The sequence below is a fragment of the Cynocephalus volans genome, chromosome 10 (assembly GCF_027409185.1).
Source record: "Cynocephalus volans isolate mCynVol1 chromosome 10, mCynVol1.pri, whole genome shotgun sequence".
In the NCBI taxonomy this organism is placed as follows: Eukaryota; Metazoa; Chordata; class Mammalia; order Dermoptera; family Cynocephalidae; genus Cynocephalus; species Cynocephalus volans.
This window is the reverse complement of record NC_084469.1, coordinates 26,203,265-26,221,495: the sequence shown is the minus strand read 5'-3', so window position 1 is coordinate 26,221,495 and position 18,231 is coordinate 26,203,265. Positions and strand designations below refer to the sequence as shown.

The 18,231-nt window shown below is 45.6% G+C and overlaps 1 protein-coding gene across 1 annotated transcript in view; it reads left to right on the top strand.

Moving 5' to 3' along the window:
- Nucleotides 1-3,704: 3,704 nt before the first annotated feature.
- Nucleotides 3,705-18,231, top strand: part of PHF12 (PHD finger protein 12) — a 38,738-nt gene continuing 24,211 nt past the window's right edge. The window contains exons 1-2 of the mRNA XM_063110172.1: nucleotides 3,705-4,296; nucleotides 4,935-5,116. Of these exons, the coding sequence (XP_062966242.1) occupies nucleotides 4,231-4,296; nucleotides 4,935-5,116 (248 nt within the window). The 5' untranslated portion in view covers nucleotides 3,705-4,230. The remainder of the gene's footprint in view (nucleotides 4,297-4,934; nucleotides 5,117-18,231) is intronic.

Genomic DNA, 18,231 nt, shown 5'->3' with positions numbered 1-18,231 from the left:
ACAGTTCTGCCTCTTGCCCCATCCCAGTAGAGGTAATAATTTTAAGAAATCCTGTGGGCTTCAGGGACCTGACCCCAAGCTCAGGTTCGGTTTCCCTGGGCACTCATACTCCACACCAAAGCAGGACACCTCACTGTACCCCTGGCCACCCTATACCCTGAAGAGAGGGAGACCTTCCCCTGATGTTGATCTGGCTGTTACAAACATCTTCTTTCCCACTAGTCCTTCCTCCAACCCCAGACACTTGCCAGGTTCCCCTCCTGGCCACTAAGTTATGGTATAATGGAAGTGGGCAGGCATATTCTGGAGAGCAACAGAGGTCCAAGGACCCAGGAATTTGGCATGGAACAGGGGGTCAGAGAATCCCAGGGAGCAGCCTAGGAGCTGGCTGAAGGTCACTTTGTATATGTAATGTATTATATGGGGTCTGGGCTCCAGCCAGATAACAATCTTTTATTTCTTTTGTTTCCTTATTAAAATGGTGTTTTTGAAAAAAACCAAGAAATGACCAAGGTGGATAGTGCTTTCTTGGAGGGAAGGAAGGTGGGAGATAAATGGGATGTGGACTTCAGGACCACAGGCATGCTGACCCACCAATCAATCATCCCCAGATTTTACAAAGAAAGTTAAATGCAGTAGAGCAGGGGCTACTGTCCCCAAAAGGTCAGTAACGGCCAGTGAAATGAGAGGCCCCAATGGCTGGTGCCACAGGGATGTGGAAGCCCAGGAACACAACTGCTCATCCACCCAACTGCCTCATTTCCTATTTGCCAGGTCCAAAACTACAGGCTTGTACACTTTTTAATCCCTTCTTAATGCCACTGGATTGCTGACAAGACCCAGGAAGTCTGAAACATCTCTCCTTCTTCCCAAGCAAGCAAAGCTTGGGACACTGAAATAGGAACTAGAGATTGAACCTCTGAATATGAGGCCCTAGTCTGGCTTGGCTTTAGAGAACATCCAGATTGTCAGGAGCAGGAACAATGCAGTTTAGGAGCTTGATTCCTATGCTAGGCAAAAACCTACCCATGGGCTTTGGAAAGAGGTGGCTGGACAGGATCTGCTTCAGTCTGCCCCTTCACTATGGCCCCCGGTGTTTCCTGAGATGAAAGCATTTGCCAAGCATTTTCCCCAGCATGCATTCCATGCTTAGAGGTATGCCCTGCATGGCTGCTCTCCAGAGTAAGAGCAAGAGGCAGGAAACAGGCAGAAGCAACAAGACAAAAAAATTCCTGAGGCTGGCTGGTTGGCTCAGTTGGTTAGAGCACAGTGTTATATAATACCAAGGTCACAGGGGCCCATAACCAGCCAGCCACCAAAAAAAAAAAAAAAAAATCCCCCAAAGAAAAAAGGAAGCCACCAGCATCTTCTGCTTCTACAGTCTTAAAACAGAGAGGTCTTGACCACTCATGCTGCCCACCCCTGGCTCTAACACAAGCCACCTAGAGGGATGGAGAAGCTCCAGTTCACGCAGAGTGCAGTGCCTAGATTAGCCACAAGAGGTCATTTCCAAAGGCATCTGTATCCCACCTGCGCCCTCTCCTCAACGTCCCTGAACAGCCAGGGCTGGAGCTCTCCAAGGTGGCACCAACTCCTGACCCCACCAAGTTGACCTCATCTTCTAAGTTCCAAGAGGAAGGAGGAAGGTGTGTGGAGTGATTAGTTTCCCTGGCACTTATCAACAGAACCAAGTCTTATTTCCCTCATTAGCCCACTGCTTGTTTCTGCTCTCAGCTGCAACTGATGGTATTGATCAAAGCAAAGTCTTGCTCCCTGGGCGTGTGCCAACAGCTTACTTATCTGCCCCATAGTGGCTTCAGGCTGACACAGCAGAACAGCTGAGCCCTGAGCAGTAGAAAGAAAGCCAATGAGAATGAGAGCGAGCACAGGAAGGTCCAACTTTTGAGGGCCTGTGGCTTGAAGTACAGCCCTAGGAGACAGGTCTGGCCAATTCCATACAAGCAATCTACCTTAACCCACCCCTCTCTAAGGGCCACATCTCTGGCCCACAGCTACTGAAACCTACTGTTGGCTGAAGCTGGCAGAAGGCAGAAAGCAGTCAATTTACCTGACATTCTCCACACCACTCTCATGATTTTGTCATTCTTTCCTGGCACCAAGAGAGTCATCAGAAAAGTGAAAAGTCAGAAAAACTGAAACCTAAGACTCCACCACTTGCTTCCCCAACCTATCTAACACATACTCCTTACTGTCCCAAAAGAAGGAGCAGCAAAAATTCCTCACAGGCAGTTGGCATGATGTGGTGTAGTGTCCGGCCAGGGAATCGAGAAATATGTTTCATTCCTAGATCTGCTGTAAATTCACTATGTGACCTAGGCAAATCACTGCTCCTCTCTGTGCATCTGGAAATGAGGGGATTAAGTCAGATGGTCCCTAAGCCCTTTCCAGTTTTAAGACTCTGAGAATGCTAAATGTGCCTTAACATTAAAAACGGGCAGAACAGAGCTACCTGCCAACAATGCCAATTACACACCTAGTGTCAGGCACAACGAAGCGCCCCTTCTCCATTGCTTCGTCCAGTCAGGCAGCGATAACTAGCTATCTCTGTCTGCGCTACTAAAGAAAGGGGTGGGCGTCCCAAAGGGGAGCATGAATCCCCGCCCAGAATTCGAGATGAGTCCCTTAGACTACAAAACCCAGCAGACAGCACTTCAACTCTCAAAAGTATCCCTTCCCGGCAGGAAAATACCGGTGAGTCCATCCTACCGTACAGTGCACCGCACGCACACGAAACTACTGCTCCCACAACCCATCAGACACATCGCGATTCTTGCTCCCAGGGTGCAATACGGTCCCGTTCGCCCTTTGAACCCCCTACGCATTGCAAACTGGGAGTTGAAGTCTGCAGTAGTCAGGTAATAGGGCGTTGTCAGGATTACAACTCTCCGCTTTTGGCTTCCTCTCGAAGAGCAATTCTCAGGGACAATGGTCAAGAGAGGGTAGTAACGGGCATGCGGAACTCTCCATGGTGTCATCACCACACAAGGCAGGGATGCTTGGGCTAAAATTAACTGTCGGGAGCGGGAGGGAAGTAGGAACTGCAGCCACCCGCCACCAAAAGCGTCGTTTTCTAGTCACAATGTCTTTTCTCTTTACCAATATGGCGGCCTAGCCCAGCCACACCTGACGCTGGAACCAAATAGTCCAATACGATATCCCTAGGAATGTGCTGTCCCCGACAGCCTACCAGCCTCATTCAACACCAGTTTGCTCCTTCCTGTTCATGCCTGTGGACTCCAAGGGCATGGTAGCCCATATCCCATTACCAAAATGGCGAACGGAGAAGCTTTCTTCTGAGGGCCTGCAGGTGACAATACGCCTGCGCGGAAGGCGGCTGTGTTATTATGGGACGGGAGGGAAGCACCCCCAACACGCCTGCGCGGGAACAGAGTCCTCTTGGTCTACACAGACACCAATGGATGAAGAGTCCCCAGGTTCTTGCGGCTGCGCTATGACCTCTACGAGCTTTCCCAGGCACCCGCGCGAGCCCTCAGGTCCCGCCCTTTTATCTCAGTACGCTGGCGCGGGGCAGAAAGGCGGGGCTTCGGAGTTCCAGACGAATGCCAGCGCGGCTGCGCGCTGGGGGGTACCCTCTCACCGCGGCTGCGCGGGAGCCCGGCCGCCGGCTGTCACTGCGGTTGCGCGCGGCGAGCGGCGATCCCGGGGCGCCTGCGCGGGTGGCTTTGCGGGCGCTCGCGGTAAGTTTGCGCCAAGTGCGCGGCAGCCGGGACGCAGACGGCGGCGGCGGCGAGAGGCGGAGCCCGGGGACCACCCCCCATCACCACCCTTCCCCCAGTCACCTCACGTACCACAACCTCACCTAACCTCTCACCCCCCCTCCGATCCCCCAACCCCAGGATGGCAGCGCCCCCCAACCTTCCCGGCCCGACCAGCGGTCGCCAGCGCCGGCTTTAGCCTGTGGGACTAGGCCCCACCGAGGCCTGACCCCCGGAGCCGGGACCCACTGTGCAACCAGCCGCCGGGCCGGGGCTGAGGGGCCGCTCCCCCCTCACGGCCCGTGGGGAGGACGCTGCCGTCCCGGGAACTGGGGGCCGGGGGGTGGGGGGGAGCCAGGGCGAGGAAGTCGGGACCCGTGCTGGGAAAAAAGAAAGGGAGCCGGGGTCAGCAGCGCCCCCTCCCCCCGCTTCCCCCCTCCCCCCGGGGTTGGGGGGGCCGGAGCAGAGAGCACCCAGCCCGGGAGGTGGATGAATGTGGGAGAAAATGGAGACCAAGACGATCGTGTACGACTTGGACACGTCGGGGGGGCTGATGGAGGTAAGAGTGGCCCTCCTCATCCCCTTCCCTCATCGCCTGGAGGGAACCTCCGCCCCACAAAGCCGGCCCTAAGCTCGAAGCGCCAGAGGGTCGAGGGAGGGGGGCTCTTTCTCACCCAGCCTCTCCCTCCCATCTTTGCAATTTAGGGGGCTGAGCTCAGCCTCCGAGGACGTTTGCAGCAGTTTCACCTACCCGCCGCCCTCGATTCGCTTTCCCGAAGCGCCAGCCCACTCCATCTCGTTGCACCGACGGGCCTCCCCACCCCCTTCTGTCGGCCCCTTTGTGCTTCCCCCAGCACGTCCGGGTACCGGGCTTCAGGCCTCTCCCAAGCCGGTCTGTGGAGTCCCCCACTGTCCATACAAGGAAGTGGCGAGAAGGGAACCATGCACCCTCTCCCCATCCCCCTACCCTGATCCTCCCCATTTGGAAGAGGCTGTTCTCGTTGTTGTGCTGCAGGAACGCGGTTAGGGTGGGCTCCCCCTGGTTCCGGGGGCTGAGAGGTTCTGAGAGCAGCCTGGATGGGAGGAAGAAGGACAAAAGGGGGGAGAGGGGTGGGTGACGGAGAAGCCGCGGCGGGGGGGCGACGGACCGCCCGGGAGCTCCGAGTGTGCACACACGCCGTTTGTTTGTGTGTGCAGCAAATCCAAGCTCTGCTGGCTCCCCCCAAGACGGACGAGGCAGAAAAGCGGAGTCGGAAGCCTGAGAAGGAGCCACGGAGAAGCGGCAGGGCCACCAACCACGACAGCTGTGATAGCTGCAAGGAAGGTGGAGATCTCTTGTGCTGCGACCACTGCCCGGCCGCCTTTCACCTCCAGTGCTGGTAAGGTTGGGGACCCCTTTGGAGCCCCTTGGTGGAACCTTCTCGGCACATTCCTTCACCCGGCCTGCCCCTGCCTGCCAAAATAACGGGCGCTTGCAGCCGCTAGCTGACTTTCTGCAGCCGCTGGGGCGAGCGCCTCCCTGCCCCCAGGTGTCTGCCGGGATCTGGCCGTTTTCGGGGGAGGAGCAGCGGTGGGTCCGGATCCCGAGGTGGGGGTTGGGAGGAGTGAGGAGAGCCCCATCTGGGATTGGAAGTCGCTGGGGAGCCGGGACAGAGCCGGCCGGGCACGGCTGGCGGTGGCGGGGGAGGAAGGGGAGGAGCTCTGAGCCCAGTGTCGCTCGCCTGCCCGCGCGCCCGCCGCCCTCGGGGCTCCTACCCGGCCGGGCTCTCCTCGGGGTTGGGTGCGTAGAGCCCTCGGCCGCCCGAGCTGTCCTGGTCCAGACCCCGGTGGCCGGGCAATTGCGGCTGTGGAAGAAATCATGGAGGGTGTCTCTCGAGTCCGCCTCTTCTTTGCCTCTCTGTTTACAATATGGCGACCTGCCTTTAAATTATATTTTTATTCTCAGCGCCATTTTGGCTGCATATATGATTTGCAAACGTCTCCCAGGGAACAGTGGAGGCAGCTCCGGAGTCCTTTCTGCAGAAGCTCCTCGGGGGTCGGAGCTGGGATCCTGCTGCTTTGGTCCCCTTTCTCTGCCTCCGCTTGCCCCCTGTTGCCTCTCAGAGCTGCCTCCCTCCTCCCTCCTCCCCGCGCTCCTGCCTCTTAGGAAATCGGGGCCGGGTTAGACAATTAAAATCGCCCTTGGGCGCCGATTTCACTTCTCCGCTCCAATCGGCGAGCCCTTCACCGCAAAATTCTTTGCTGCCGGGGCAGGATTGTGTTCGGTGACTCCGGAAAAGCATTTTAAAGGACCTAAGAGCTGGAAAGCTGTGCGCTTTTTTTCCCCCGTTACTGAAGGCGAGGGGAGGGGAGAGACCGAAGAGAGAGGGAGGGATCTGGCTTGATCGCCCGCTGCTTGATCCTCCTCAGCAGCTCAGCCCAGAACAATCCGGCAGAGAAGAGTTTAAACTTCAGCTTCTGCCGGGAGAAATCACCTCTGCCCTCCACAAAGATCCCTTATCTGCGCAGCGAACCCAGATTGCGTCTTGTTCTGCTGGGTCTTGTTCTGTTATTCAGCAGCAGTTGACTGAGGCAAGCGTTTGAGAGAGGAGAGGGACCGGAGAGAGCGGGAAGAAGAGGGGATTGTTCTGTGTTCCCACCCATTTTTGATGTTGCTTTTTTTTTTAGCTCTCTGTTAAAAAAAAAAAAACAACGAAATTTCCCTTAAGGTCTCTCCACGGTTTCATTTGCATTCAGTCTCTCAGTTTGTGGATTAGTGCTTTCTGTATATTTGTACTAATTGCGGGTTTTGGAACACTTATTAGACAGATGACTGATACTGGGCAAATTAAAGCTGTGGTCAAAAGTTATGTAGGAAGCTCCCATTACCATCCCCAAGATATTTTTGCCTAGGAGGGCATCCCATCTTGGCTTGTGATGTTACAGGGACAAAAATGATTATCCTGGAGGAAGCTTTGCTGCTGCCTTTAAATTTTTTATTATGAAGTGGCTAATACCAGCAGGAAGGGTCTCTGGTTTTTTAGCCTGTACTTACTCGAAGAAAGTATCACCTGCAGAAAATATCTCTAGTCATTTCCTTTGCTGTTCTTAAGTACAGGAGAGATTTGTACCTGAATATGTTGTGTTGCTTACCAGTTATTCCCAGTTGCTTACATTTTTCATTGTGCTTTTTTGATACATACACTAGGACTGAGTTGTAAACATCTTGATTTAAAGTGTGATGTTTTACCCCTAGCATGCAGCGTTAACCAAGATTGCTGACTCCCATGTTGAGTGAGAATTTTTTTTTTTTTTTTAAAGATGACCATAAGGGGATCTTAACCCTTGACTTGGTGTTGTCAGCACCACGCTCAACCAGTGAGCTAACCGGCCATCCCCATATGGGATCCAAACCCGTGGCCTTAGTGTTATCAGCACCGCACTCTCCCGAGTGAGCCACGGGCCAGCCCTGAGTGAGAATTTGAAAAGCTCTATATTATCTTTAGACTCATTTGTTTAATAACGCTGAAACTCTTTATTAGAAAACTCAGGCATGGAAAAAGCATGCTGTCTGTTTTGCCTGATATTGGGCTTTTAAACTCTAAAAACTAACATATGAATCTTTTAATTAGATGAGTCTAAGTCTTGCTAAGTTGTAACAATCAACAGTCTCTACTTTAGCTGGAAGGAGAGAGAGAGGGAGGTACTTTTAGCTGTTGGTGAGATTTAGGTTTGCCCAGACTGCATTTCATTGAATACTTTTTTTCCTTTTCTTGAAACCGTGAACGGGAACTGGTAATCAGAGATTTGAGAATTGTAGTAAATGGGGTAGGGCTTGTTTTACACATCTCCAGTTATCCCTTTGAAGATGCCAGTACTGAATGTACCATTGATCTATCTGAGTTATTATCTAAATCACAAAATATTCTAGATATTGGTACAAAGACAGGAAGTCTTCTTTTAAATAGGAATTCCCTAGATGAGTTTCATATCCCACTTTCCTGTCTTCTAAACCACAGACCTTCCAGCAAGAGTGAGGTACTTCATTAACCAATTCAACCAGAGTAGTTAGGTTAAGCAGTTAACTCATCAGAAAATTTTGATTCCTCAATAAGTTTTCATTCGTTTGTCCTGTTAACTTGTACCATATAGGAGTGAGGTTAGGCGGTATGGCTATATTTTCTCTTCCTTCCCTTTTTAACTGTCTAAGATTGAATTATTTAGATAAGCATAGTAATGATAATTTCCTTTATGTACAGAATATACAAGAGTGAAGTTGGAGTTTCACAAATACTTTAGGTCATAATTGCAGTGCTGCTGTGGTTCTCCATTCAAAGCTCTGTGAATGTCTCTGGTGTGCCTTGCCAGTCTGCCTCATAGTGAACAGGATCTAGTAAAATGTTCCAGAAGTGATTCTAGGCAAATTTTACCTCCTTGGCTTAGTGACATAGCCATAAACCACAGGGGATTTTTCTAAGATAAACTACTGGAGGAAATGACTGGTCAAATAAGCTGTTTTAATTGCCCTGCCTTTTCTCAGCGGCCAATGCTCTTTATGAGGAACATCATCTATTCCCAGTTAGACTGAGAGCCCTATTTCTGGATTTTCTGTAATGATCCTCTGGGTGAGGGAATGAATTGTCCTGTGCTCAGTACCATGACCTCACTGAAGAATTAAACTTGAGCTGATGACTTTTTTTTTTTTTTTTTGGCAGCTGACGTGTATGGGAATGTCTTCATATTTTTTAAGTGATAGTGTAATGATTTTATCTGAGTTTAACTGGTTTGTCAGTTATTCAGAGTGATAGTAGGGGTTACTAAACCTGTAACCCCTTGGGAGAATTGGAAAGAGGTATGTTTTTAAGTGTTCCCTGGTAAACCTAACCTTTATCATTACTGTCATGCCATAAGTTGAGCTTTCTGAAAATTCTGGTCTCCATGGACTGATCCCTAAAAAATCTGTTAAAAATTAGAATAACTGGTGGAGCTTTACTTGCCGATGACCCATCTTTCTGTTTGAGATAGGTAGGATTGTTGTCACTGATAGCGCGAATATCATAGGGCATCAGTAATGAGACTGACTGGAAACTGGCTGGTTTCCCCTGATTACTTTCTCATAGCATTTTGATCCAAATAGACTGGAGGACCAAAACGGTCTGATTAAGAAGTATATCTACCTCAGCAGACCTCAGCATGGTCCCTTCCTGTCAGACAGATTTCTGTAGCATTTGCCTCCACATGTTATATTTGGAATTGTTGGCCGGCTTTCCTCTCTGGTGTTGGCAGCAAGATCCAAAATGAGGTTTTCGAAGAATGAGAGTAAAAAGGTCTCTGTGCACAGGCAAAATTAAGCTCAGCTTGGAGTTTTGCATATTCAATTTTCAGCGGGTCATAACAAAGCTTTCACAAATAGAATAGAAAACTGCCTTGCAGGAAATCTTGCTGTTTGAACTTTTAAGGAGGTGATTTTTGTGATTTTGTTGTCTTTAGCTCCTCATTAAAATATTCGGCAAGTGATGATTTAAAATACATTTATTTTAACGTTATCTCATCAATCTGTTATTTTTGACATTGTAAGTGCTTAGAAGACTGGCAGTGAAGAACTGGAGGTGACAACATCTAGATTCCCTGCCCCATCAATAGTAAAACAATTCCACAATACACAAACCTAATTTGGTTTTCTGTTTATTTTATTTACTTATTTGTTTTGCATTTTCTGTGTTGCATTGAAATCTAGGTGTATAGCTTTTAAATGGTCCACCTAAACATGGAGGGTCCAGTAACATTCAACTTTAACTTAGGTTCAGATGCATGTTTTTTAATGTGGGGCTCAGGGGCTAATTCTTATGAGATGAGTGCTTTAGTTCGAAGATAAAAGGATAATCACTGTTTAAAAATATAAGAATAATATATGGTGTGAGTTGTTTACTTTAAATATTTGTGGCCCAAATGGGTTGGGTTGAGAAAGGAAGTATCAGAAATATTAAAAGTAGAAAAGGAGGTAATACTCCTGAAATGTGACAGTTTTTGTGTAACTTAAGGCAAGTATTTCGTGATACTATTGTGGGAAATTTTTCATTTTGGGCCTGTCCCAAAATTAATTACCGTACTCAATGGAGGGTAGGATGCAGTTGTAATCTCATCCATCTCTTGCTGTTCCTTAAGGCTCTCAAAATACTTTACAAATGGGCTTACTGATATATTAGGACAGTTTTTGGCCTTTGTAAATGACTTGTATATTTTTTATAGACATAAATGTACAAAAAATGTATTTAGGTATTGCCTTCATTCAAATCTGGAAATGGGATTCATGTTGGTCTGTTGTAAATTCTTGGTCAAGTATGCCTCCAAGAATATTTTTTTAAAGCCAAATGAGAAGAATGTCCAATAAATTGTCTAATTTGAACTGAAAAGAGATTCAAGTAGTCACTACTATGTGTTTTGTTTTTATTTTGTTTTTGTTTTTTTTTTTTTTGTCTTTTTCGCGACGGGCACTCAGCCAGTGAGTGCACCGGCCAGTCCTAATATAGGATCTGAACCCGTGGCGGGAGCGTCGCTGCTCTTCCAGCGTCGCACTCTCCGGAGTGCGCCACGGGCTCGGCCCGACACTACTATGTGTTGAATGAGACACACTGGTTTTTGTTAAGCAGTGAAAGTACAAGTGGTATGTAAAATTACTCAAAGGGGCTCAGTAAACCCTTTCAAGTCCTTTTTGTAGCATTTATCAGTACTTCATTCCTTTTTATGGCTGAGCAATATTCCACTGTATGGATGTACCACATTTTGTTATCCATTCATCAGTTGATGGACATTTGGGTTGTTTGTACTTTTTGCTATTGTGAGTAATGATGCTATGAACATTTGGGTGCCAGTTTTTATGTGGACATGTGTTGTCATTTCTCTTGCATATATACCTAGAGATAGAATTACTGGGTCATATAGTAACTCCTTTGTTTAACCTTTTGAGTAACTGCCCAGCTGTTTTCCAAAGTGGCTGCACCATTTTACCTTCCCACCAGCACTGTATGAGAGTTCCAGTTTCTCCACATCCTCAACACTTGTTATTCTGTCTTCTTGATTAAAGCCATCCTATTGGGCATGAAGTGGTATCTCATTATGGTTTTGAATTCTATTTCCCTGATGGCTAATGATGTAATGATGTTAAATATTTTTTCATGTGCTTATTGGCCATATATATATTCTTTTGGAGAAGTGTCTATTCAGATTCTTTGTCTATTTTTAATTGGGTTATTTGTTTTTTCATTATTGAGTTGTAAGAGTTCTTTATATGTTCTAGATGTAAATCTCTTGACAGATGTGTGATTTGCAAATATTCTCTCATTCTGTGGATTGTCTTTTCACTTTCCCTAATCTTTTTTTTTTTTTGAGTCTTACCTAAAAAAGATGGTTGGTTTAAGCACACTTTAATATTTTTGCCTATATTATCTATGTAATGACAGTGAGTAAAGAGTTTCTTCTGTGAGCCCCAGTCAGGATGGTACAACTCAGTGAAGAGAACTTCACAATGTGATTTGGTTTGTTGTTTCAGCTTTTCTGGATGGCCCTTCCTAGAAAAGAAATCTAAGGCTGGACGTTACCCTAGAAGAAGTTTTAAAAAATCCACCACCTGCCTTTAGGCAGGATGCCCACCTGGCACCCACCAGCAAACAATAGAAAATTTCTGTGTATGGGCACTTCTAATACTTAGAGACCCCTCCAAATTTAAGAAGAAAGATTTTAATTGCCTTGGTTTGATTGCTAACTGCTTAGGGTAGAAATAACTCCAGAGCAGTTGATGTGCTTTCTTTTGAACCCGGTTAACAGGAACAAAAGGTTGTTTGTACACTACAGCAAACTTACCTGTTTATATGTGTCTTTATGTAAGCCTAGATAGCAGTAAATGGGGAGACAGCAGCAGAGAATGTTTGCCTGAAGGTTTTATGTAGCTCATAAAAAGAAACAGTCTGCTTTGATGCTCCCAAGAAGATTTTTGCTAACTACTAATGCAGATGTACTGCTTCTTAACAGAAATGTGTGCATCTTTTTTCCTACAAGTGACAGGGTAATAGAAAATAGGTGGACTTGAATGTTGTGTGCTTTTGATTATGGGTGAGTGTTGGAATCCATCTCTGAACTTTCTTTTCCCACCCCTAGCACATACATAACAATTTACTGGATGTGTGGTTGGTTAAGTAGGCCACCCTGGTTGGGGTTATGATGGCCCTTACTATATTAATGCTGCTCAGGCTCCTGGAAATGCATTCTTATTTTAAGGTGCCAGAGTCTAAGTCACCAGAACAGAAAAAAATTGTCTTTTTTCCCCACTCCACTGGACTCCTCCTTAGAGGCCCTAAGAAGTACAACATGGCCAGCTGCATTGGCATTTAATAAGTGACACTTATAAGAGCACCTCTGCATACATAATACTAGCTTCCCGAGAGACTCAGGACAGGAGTACGGCTGTACCCCTGCCAGTTTCCTGAAAGAGGAGGACATTGTATTCAGTGCAAGTCCTAGACCAAATTTCAGAAAGGCACTTTGGTATTGCGGATTTGTCACCATGCCCAGGACCGCATGCACAAGTCATTAGCTGACTGCTTTTCTCATGACTTGAGAGCAGTTAAGAAGAATGAGAAGGTGAGTCCTTTTCCTGCCCATTTCCAAATATCAAAATCCTCATCCGTTAAGCCTAAAGATGTTTCTAAACTAGGTTTCAGCAAATGAGAACAAAGGTGAGGTTTTAGCACATTTGTGTGGGAGGCAAAAGCAAAGGGGTACAATAGACACTAATGAAAAGAGAAATCATTGATTTGACCCATCAGCAAGAAGGAACTTGACTACTATGTAGAGCTGTTGTTTAATTCACAATAAGCAAATTCCAAGTGCACCTTGCAGATTGGTAAAATTTTCTAAATAATGAAAATCTTGACTCCCTCAAAGAAATTCCCTCAAACTCCCTTTTGCTATGGTTGTGGTACATAAATGCTCACTAAACTATTTGAAAGCCAGAAACTGACCCATTTCCTCTTCTCACTGCTGCGTAATACCTAGTGATACTACAAATGAGAGACATGCAAAGATAAACACTGGTTGGGGAACAGAAGTGATATCATACAAGGTGACAATTCCTTTCCCCCTAATTACATTTGCTTTTCTATATGTTAATCGCTTTGGTGTTTGATTTTTGCCTTTCCCCTGTTTTCTGACAGATTGTACAGGATATCTCCCAGGAAATGTTTTCCAGTCTTGACAGGACAAAAGACATAGAGTAACAGCATGGCAGGGAGAAACTCCATGCTTGAACCTAGCATCAGTCTTTCCTACTGATCTGGACTCTGTGTGAGACTCTTTTGAAAATAGGCTTGAGTGAATAAGAGAGGACTCTGCCGGGTTTGAATTTAACAATAGCCCAAAGACATGACTTTATCTCCAGGCCAGGCAGAGGTAGGGGAACCTCTCAGAATTACTAGCAAGCTTGAGTTCCAGGTGCAACTCTGTTTGTGACAGCACAAGCACATTTTCAGATTTTTACTCAGCTGTAATCTTCAGGGGGATGTTGAATATTTTCTCTCCTGCCTGCATTTGTGCAGAGAACCAAGCAGAGAAGCTAATGAAATACACAGAACTTAGAGTGAGTTTACATAAATCTTCATTATGAAATCGGGCAGTGCACACCTATTCTTTTCTTTCCACCACCCCTAGGCTCCTGTGATCAGCTGGGAGCTTTTTAATTCCCACATTCATTGAACCATCATATAGAGTTCTGCTGATTCTCAGTTTTACTGAAGCTTTGGAAATATTAGAGAGAAACTGTACAGTGAACTTTTTCAATTGACAGTCATCAGCTGTTGGTCAGAATATTTTATGAAAATTACACTCCATTAATCTCACTAAATGTGTCTAAACCTATAACTTTTCATAGTTGTATACATAGATCGGCTATATTTAACTTTCCTTGGTCCTGCCATTTTTTGAAAGAGTATCATCTTAAATGTAGGGAGAATTCTGTCACTAATTTTGGCTTTTTCATAAACATTGTTTTGTTCATCATTTTAATTTTGCTTTATCCCTCCTTTGTGGTTCTCGTGGTTTTGCCTGGCATGGATGACACTTAACCATTCTAATTTAGCAAGCTATCCAAGGAAATACCTAATTTTATGATATCTGACATCTTAGACTACAGGCTGCGGTTTGTTGGTGTTGGTGTAAGCTATATATGTTAAGAAAAGTGTCTACAGTTTATTTAAATTATGGCAAATAGCTCATGTCCAAGGCTTGTACACTCGCTCTGTTTTTTAGAGGGCTTTCCACAGGTCTTGCCATTTGTGTGCATACATGCACACCCTTAAGGTGATCATTCTTTAGTTAGGGACCATTGAGAGAAAAGTGGGTCAAAGGGGAAAATCATGGCTCTCTATATCTGAGAAATATGTTCAACTCCTAAATAGGTCACTGGGGGTATAGCTGGAAGGCTTCGGAAGCCCAAGTCAGCACTTAGCTGTGGCATCAAAACACGACAGCATGCGGGGGAGATTACTTCAGACCTGTAGGGGAGCTTTGAGGTTGAGTAGAACTGGGGGATGGGAGAGGGTAAGGGTAAAAGAAGGAGAGAATGAGCCCTATGGTGTTATGGCCTAATTAATAATATTCTCTCTCCTTCCTTTTTTTTTTTTTTTTTTTTTAACAGACCTATTAGGGGAGGGTAAATAAAGCAGAAATCCCTCCTTAGGGAAAAGTAGCTGGGTCTTAAGTAGAAACCTGCTCTCTAGAAGTTGGGTTTTAAATAAAGATATTGTTAGTGTTTTTACTTTTCCTGAACCTTTATAGAATTTTAGGTCTAATATCTATAAACTGTAAACTGGCTCAGATTCCTGCACTGTGCCCACAAGAAGAGTATGGCCCGGCTATTTCCTTTTTCTTGATAGTTCACTAAAATTTGGTGACCGAACAGTGCCCAGTTTTCCATTCCTCTGAGACTCTTCTGGAATACACAGTTGCAATTGTTGGTTCTTCCTTCCAATAGAACGTTCCCTAGGAGTGTTAGAAAATGACTGTTGAGGGCCAGCCCCGTGGCACACTCGGGAGAGTGCAGCGCTTGGAGCGCAGCGGCGCTCCTGCCGCGGGTTCAGATCCTATATAGGACTGGCCGGTGTGCTCACTGGCTGAGCGCAGTGCGGGCAACACCAAGCCAAGGGTTGCGGTCCCCTTACCAGTCACAAAAAGACAAAAAAAAAAAAAAAAAAAATGACTGTTGAGGCCAGAATGTTGATCCTTTTTTAAAGCAGGTGGGCCCTAGCATCTGTCATGAGGTAAATGAATGAAGCCCCTTTTAAAAATGTTTTCAGCAATTGTGGAGAAGTCAGGATTATAAGAACAATCAAACCAGGCCAGTAATCAGGCCCTGTGGCACAGGAGCTCAGCTTGTAGAAAAGTTAGCATAGGCAAACACCTGGTATAACTGTTGGTGCTCTACCCTCCTTCCCTTCTTTCCCTGCGCTAACTTGTAATGCTCTTCTCCAGGTGTCCTTTGCTGGGAGGATGCCACAGCCAGCTCTCCATAGAAAGGCGATAAAACTTAGGGGCACAGTCAGCTAGTTTGAAAGGATTGTATGCCTGTGGAAGTGATGCAACTAGCTAAGTTTCTCAATGGGGCATTTGTAATGGTCTGGCAAGTCATTGGTTTCCTGTTAACACTGCCACTGAGTCTTCACATGAGAAAACCAGCAGTCCCTGTACTTTTTATGTACTTTGTGGCATTAGCTGTATTTGAATCAGTAGCTGGGATGAAGGAGGGTAAGGGATTAAGGTTAGAGACCCCATGAACTTTCTGCTTTCATCTCTCGAATATCCTTTAATATGGCCACCTTCCCTGCCTTCGAAAGGTAGGCTATTCTTGAAGATAAAAGCTCACGTTCACACAAGTGTCCAAAGGAAGCTTGCTGTTTCAGCTGACATTTAAATTTCATTAAAATTTTGTTCCCTGAAGCATACACTATTAAATTTGGGTGTATTAATGCAGCTTTTAATTTAAATTTTAAAAATTTTTTAATTAAATTTTACCTAGCATCTCTTAGCCTTTCCAGGACATGAGCTGTTTTCAGTTTGTAAAAGGCTTGCTTTCTGTGCTCATAGGTCGCTTTACAAATCAAGAGGGCTGCAGGGAAGCCGAGGCATGATTGTGGTCCTATCAGCGATGTCCTTCACTCCCCATTTTGACTAATACCAACACATTATCTGAGCTGGCTGCAAGCAGCAGGGCCAGTCTAAGGGAAAGTAGGCCTGTTCTGAGCATGTATTATGTTTTGCAGTTGGTCTTACACAATGCTGCTAAGTATAATTGCAGGATTTTTATCTTGGAGTGCACCTCAGGTGGATAGATGAGACCTATGAACTGTGAAATTAAAAATCAAAACTGCTTAGTGCTGTTGTTTGCTTGCTGAACACCTCCCCCCCAAAAAAAGGTGGGGAGACAAACATGACAGTGGGGTGATGGTGGCAGTAAAATCTTTCTATTCCAACTGATATTTTATTTGAACTGAAACTGCCATAGATGGCTAGAGAGCTTCTGATTCCTGGAAAATGATGGGTTCTGACAGGAGGGACCCTACCAGCTCATGTGACTGACCTGTTTTAGAAGAGAATCCAAGTGGAAAGCTGTTGGTATATTGTATATAGATATGTTGTTTGCATGGTGTTCCTATTAAGTAGAATATTTTGTCAGTCCAGGAAGAGAAAATGGAGTGTGTTCTTTCTCAAATATTTTCCATCCACTTGCTTCCTTTTGTCCTGAGACATGCACCAAAGCTTTTAATTTAGTTAAGTGAGATTTTCATATCTCTCAGGCTGCAATTGGTTCAAGTTTTAAAATGTCAGTGTCACTTAGGTCAATGGACAGTCGCAAGCCACACATCAGTAACCTCGCATATTTAAAAAAAAAAACAGGTCCAGAGCCTAACTCCATTTCTATCCGCATGCTGTAACATGAAAAAAAAAAAGGTCTCTGAAATGAAAGGCAGTCTTTCTGCTTCCCAGTCTCCCTCTCTCCCTCCGCTTCTCCCCTCCTCCCTTTGTTCTCTTGTTCCCCTCCCCCTTCCAGTTCCATATTGAAAAACTGCTTGCGCTGGATGGATAATTAACACAGAGCTATGGAGCAACAGGTCCCACTGGTGGCGACTAAATCCGAAGTAAATGTTAACGTTGTGCAGGTTCACATGTATTAATAGGCTAGGGAGATGAGTGAGGTTAGACTCAGATCAACTACAATGGAATATGACTTGAAATAGATCCTCTTAATTAGAGAGCCAAGAACCATGACAACTACCAACATCCTCCTCTTGCTGTGGTGAGCTGCAGCCTCATAGGTGAATGAAAGAGGCATTCTAAATTAAAACTGGATTCCATCCTTTGACTGTGAGTTAAGATCATCTGGCTCTGGGCTTTGAATCTTTGACATGGAGAGATCAGTCAGTGACATTACAGTTAGCTGAAGGGTGTGTGTTTGTGGTTTTCTCCTCGATAACTCCAGAAATAGACTGATCTAGATACCCTCATCAGCAATAGAGACGGGCCCTTTGGATTTGTTTATGGGAGTGTAGATATGTTGCAGTCATGCTGCAGATGTTAGCCTTAGGAAGTTTTAGTTTTGAAAAATTAATGTTCTTGACCAGCTTTCTAATTGGTTTGCGTATAGATATTACTATTACCAGTTTGTGGGCCCTCTCAGGCCTCACAGAGAGCCACACCAAACTCTGAGAAGCTTATCCTTCAATTGTATGTACAATCTCTGAAGATTCAGAGCTTTATTGTCATGAACTATTTTATAGCTAAGAGAATGTCTTTAAGGTCAAGTAGTAGTTAAAATAAATAGTGAGTTGGAAAGCAGTGAACAATCGCTTTCTTGCCAGGAATTGTAAGCCAGGGGTTTTTTAACAAATGGTCTGGAAGGAAATTTATCCATAGCAGTAAAGATGGGAAGATATTCTGCAAGAGCTCCATCTTCACGGGGCACTTTATTCTCCACCTGTGGAGAAGAATGCCTTTCTCACAACATTGCAGGCCATATTCTTTTGAAGCCAGAAAGTAAAGTAGAGGTTCTTGGCCTGTTGGCTAAAGAACTACAAGTTTTCTAAGACAATTCATCTCAGCACAGACTCACCTTCCCAGCACTTGGACAATTCTCAGAAGGAATCTAAAGATTCAAATACTATTATGCTCTATATGGACTTAAACATCCATTCCCAGGAAAAATGTCCCCACTTCCAGAACCTTCCTTTTACCAGGTAGTTTTTCAAAATGCAGAAATATACCTGCTTCTGAAACTATGGCTTCTTCCTGAACCCCTCGAGACCCTTAACTTCACTGTCTTTATTTTTATTTAATTATTTTTTTAAAGATGACCAGTAAGGGGATCTTAACCCTTGACTTGGTGTTGTCAGCACCACGCTCTCTCAAGTGAGTGAACCGGCCATCCCTATGTAGGGATCCGAACCTGCGGCCTTGGTCTTATCAGCCCTGC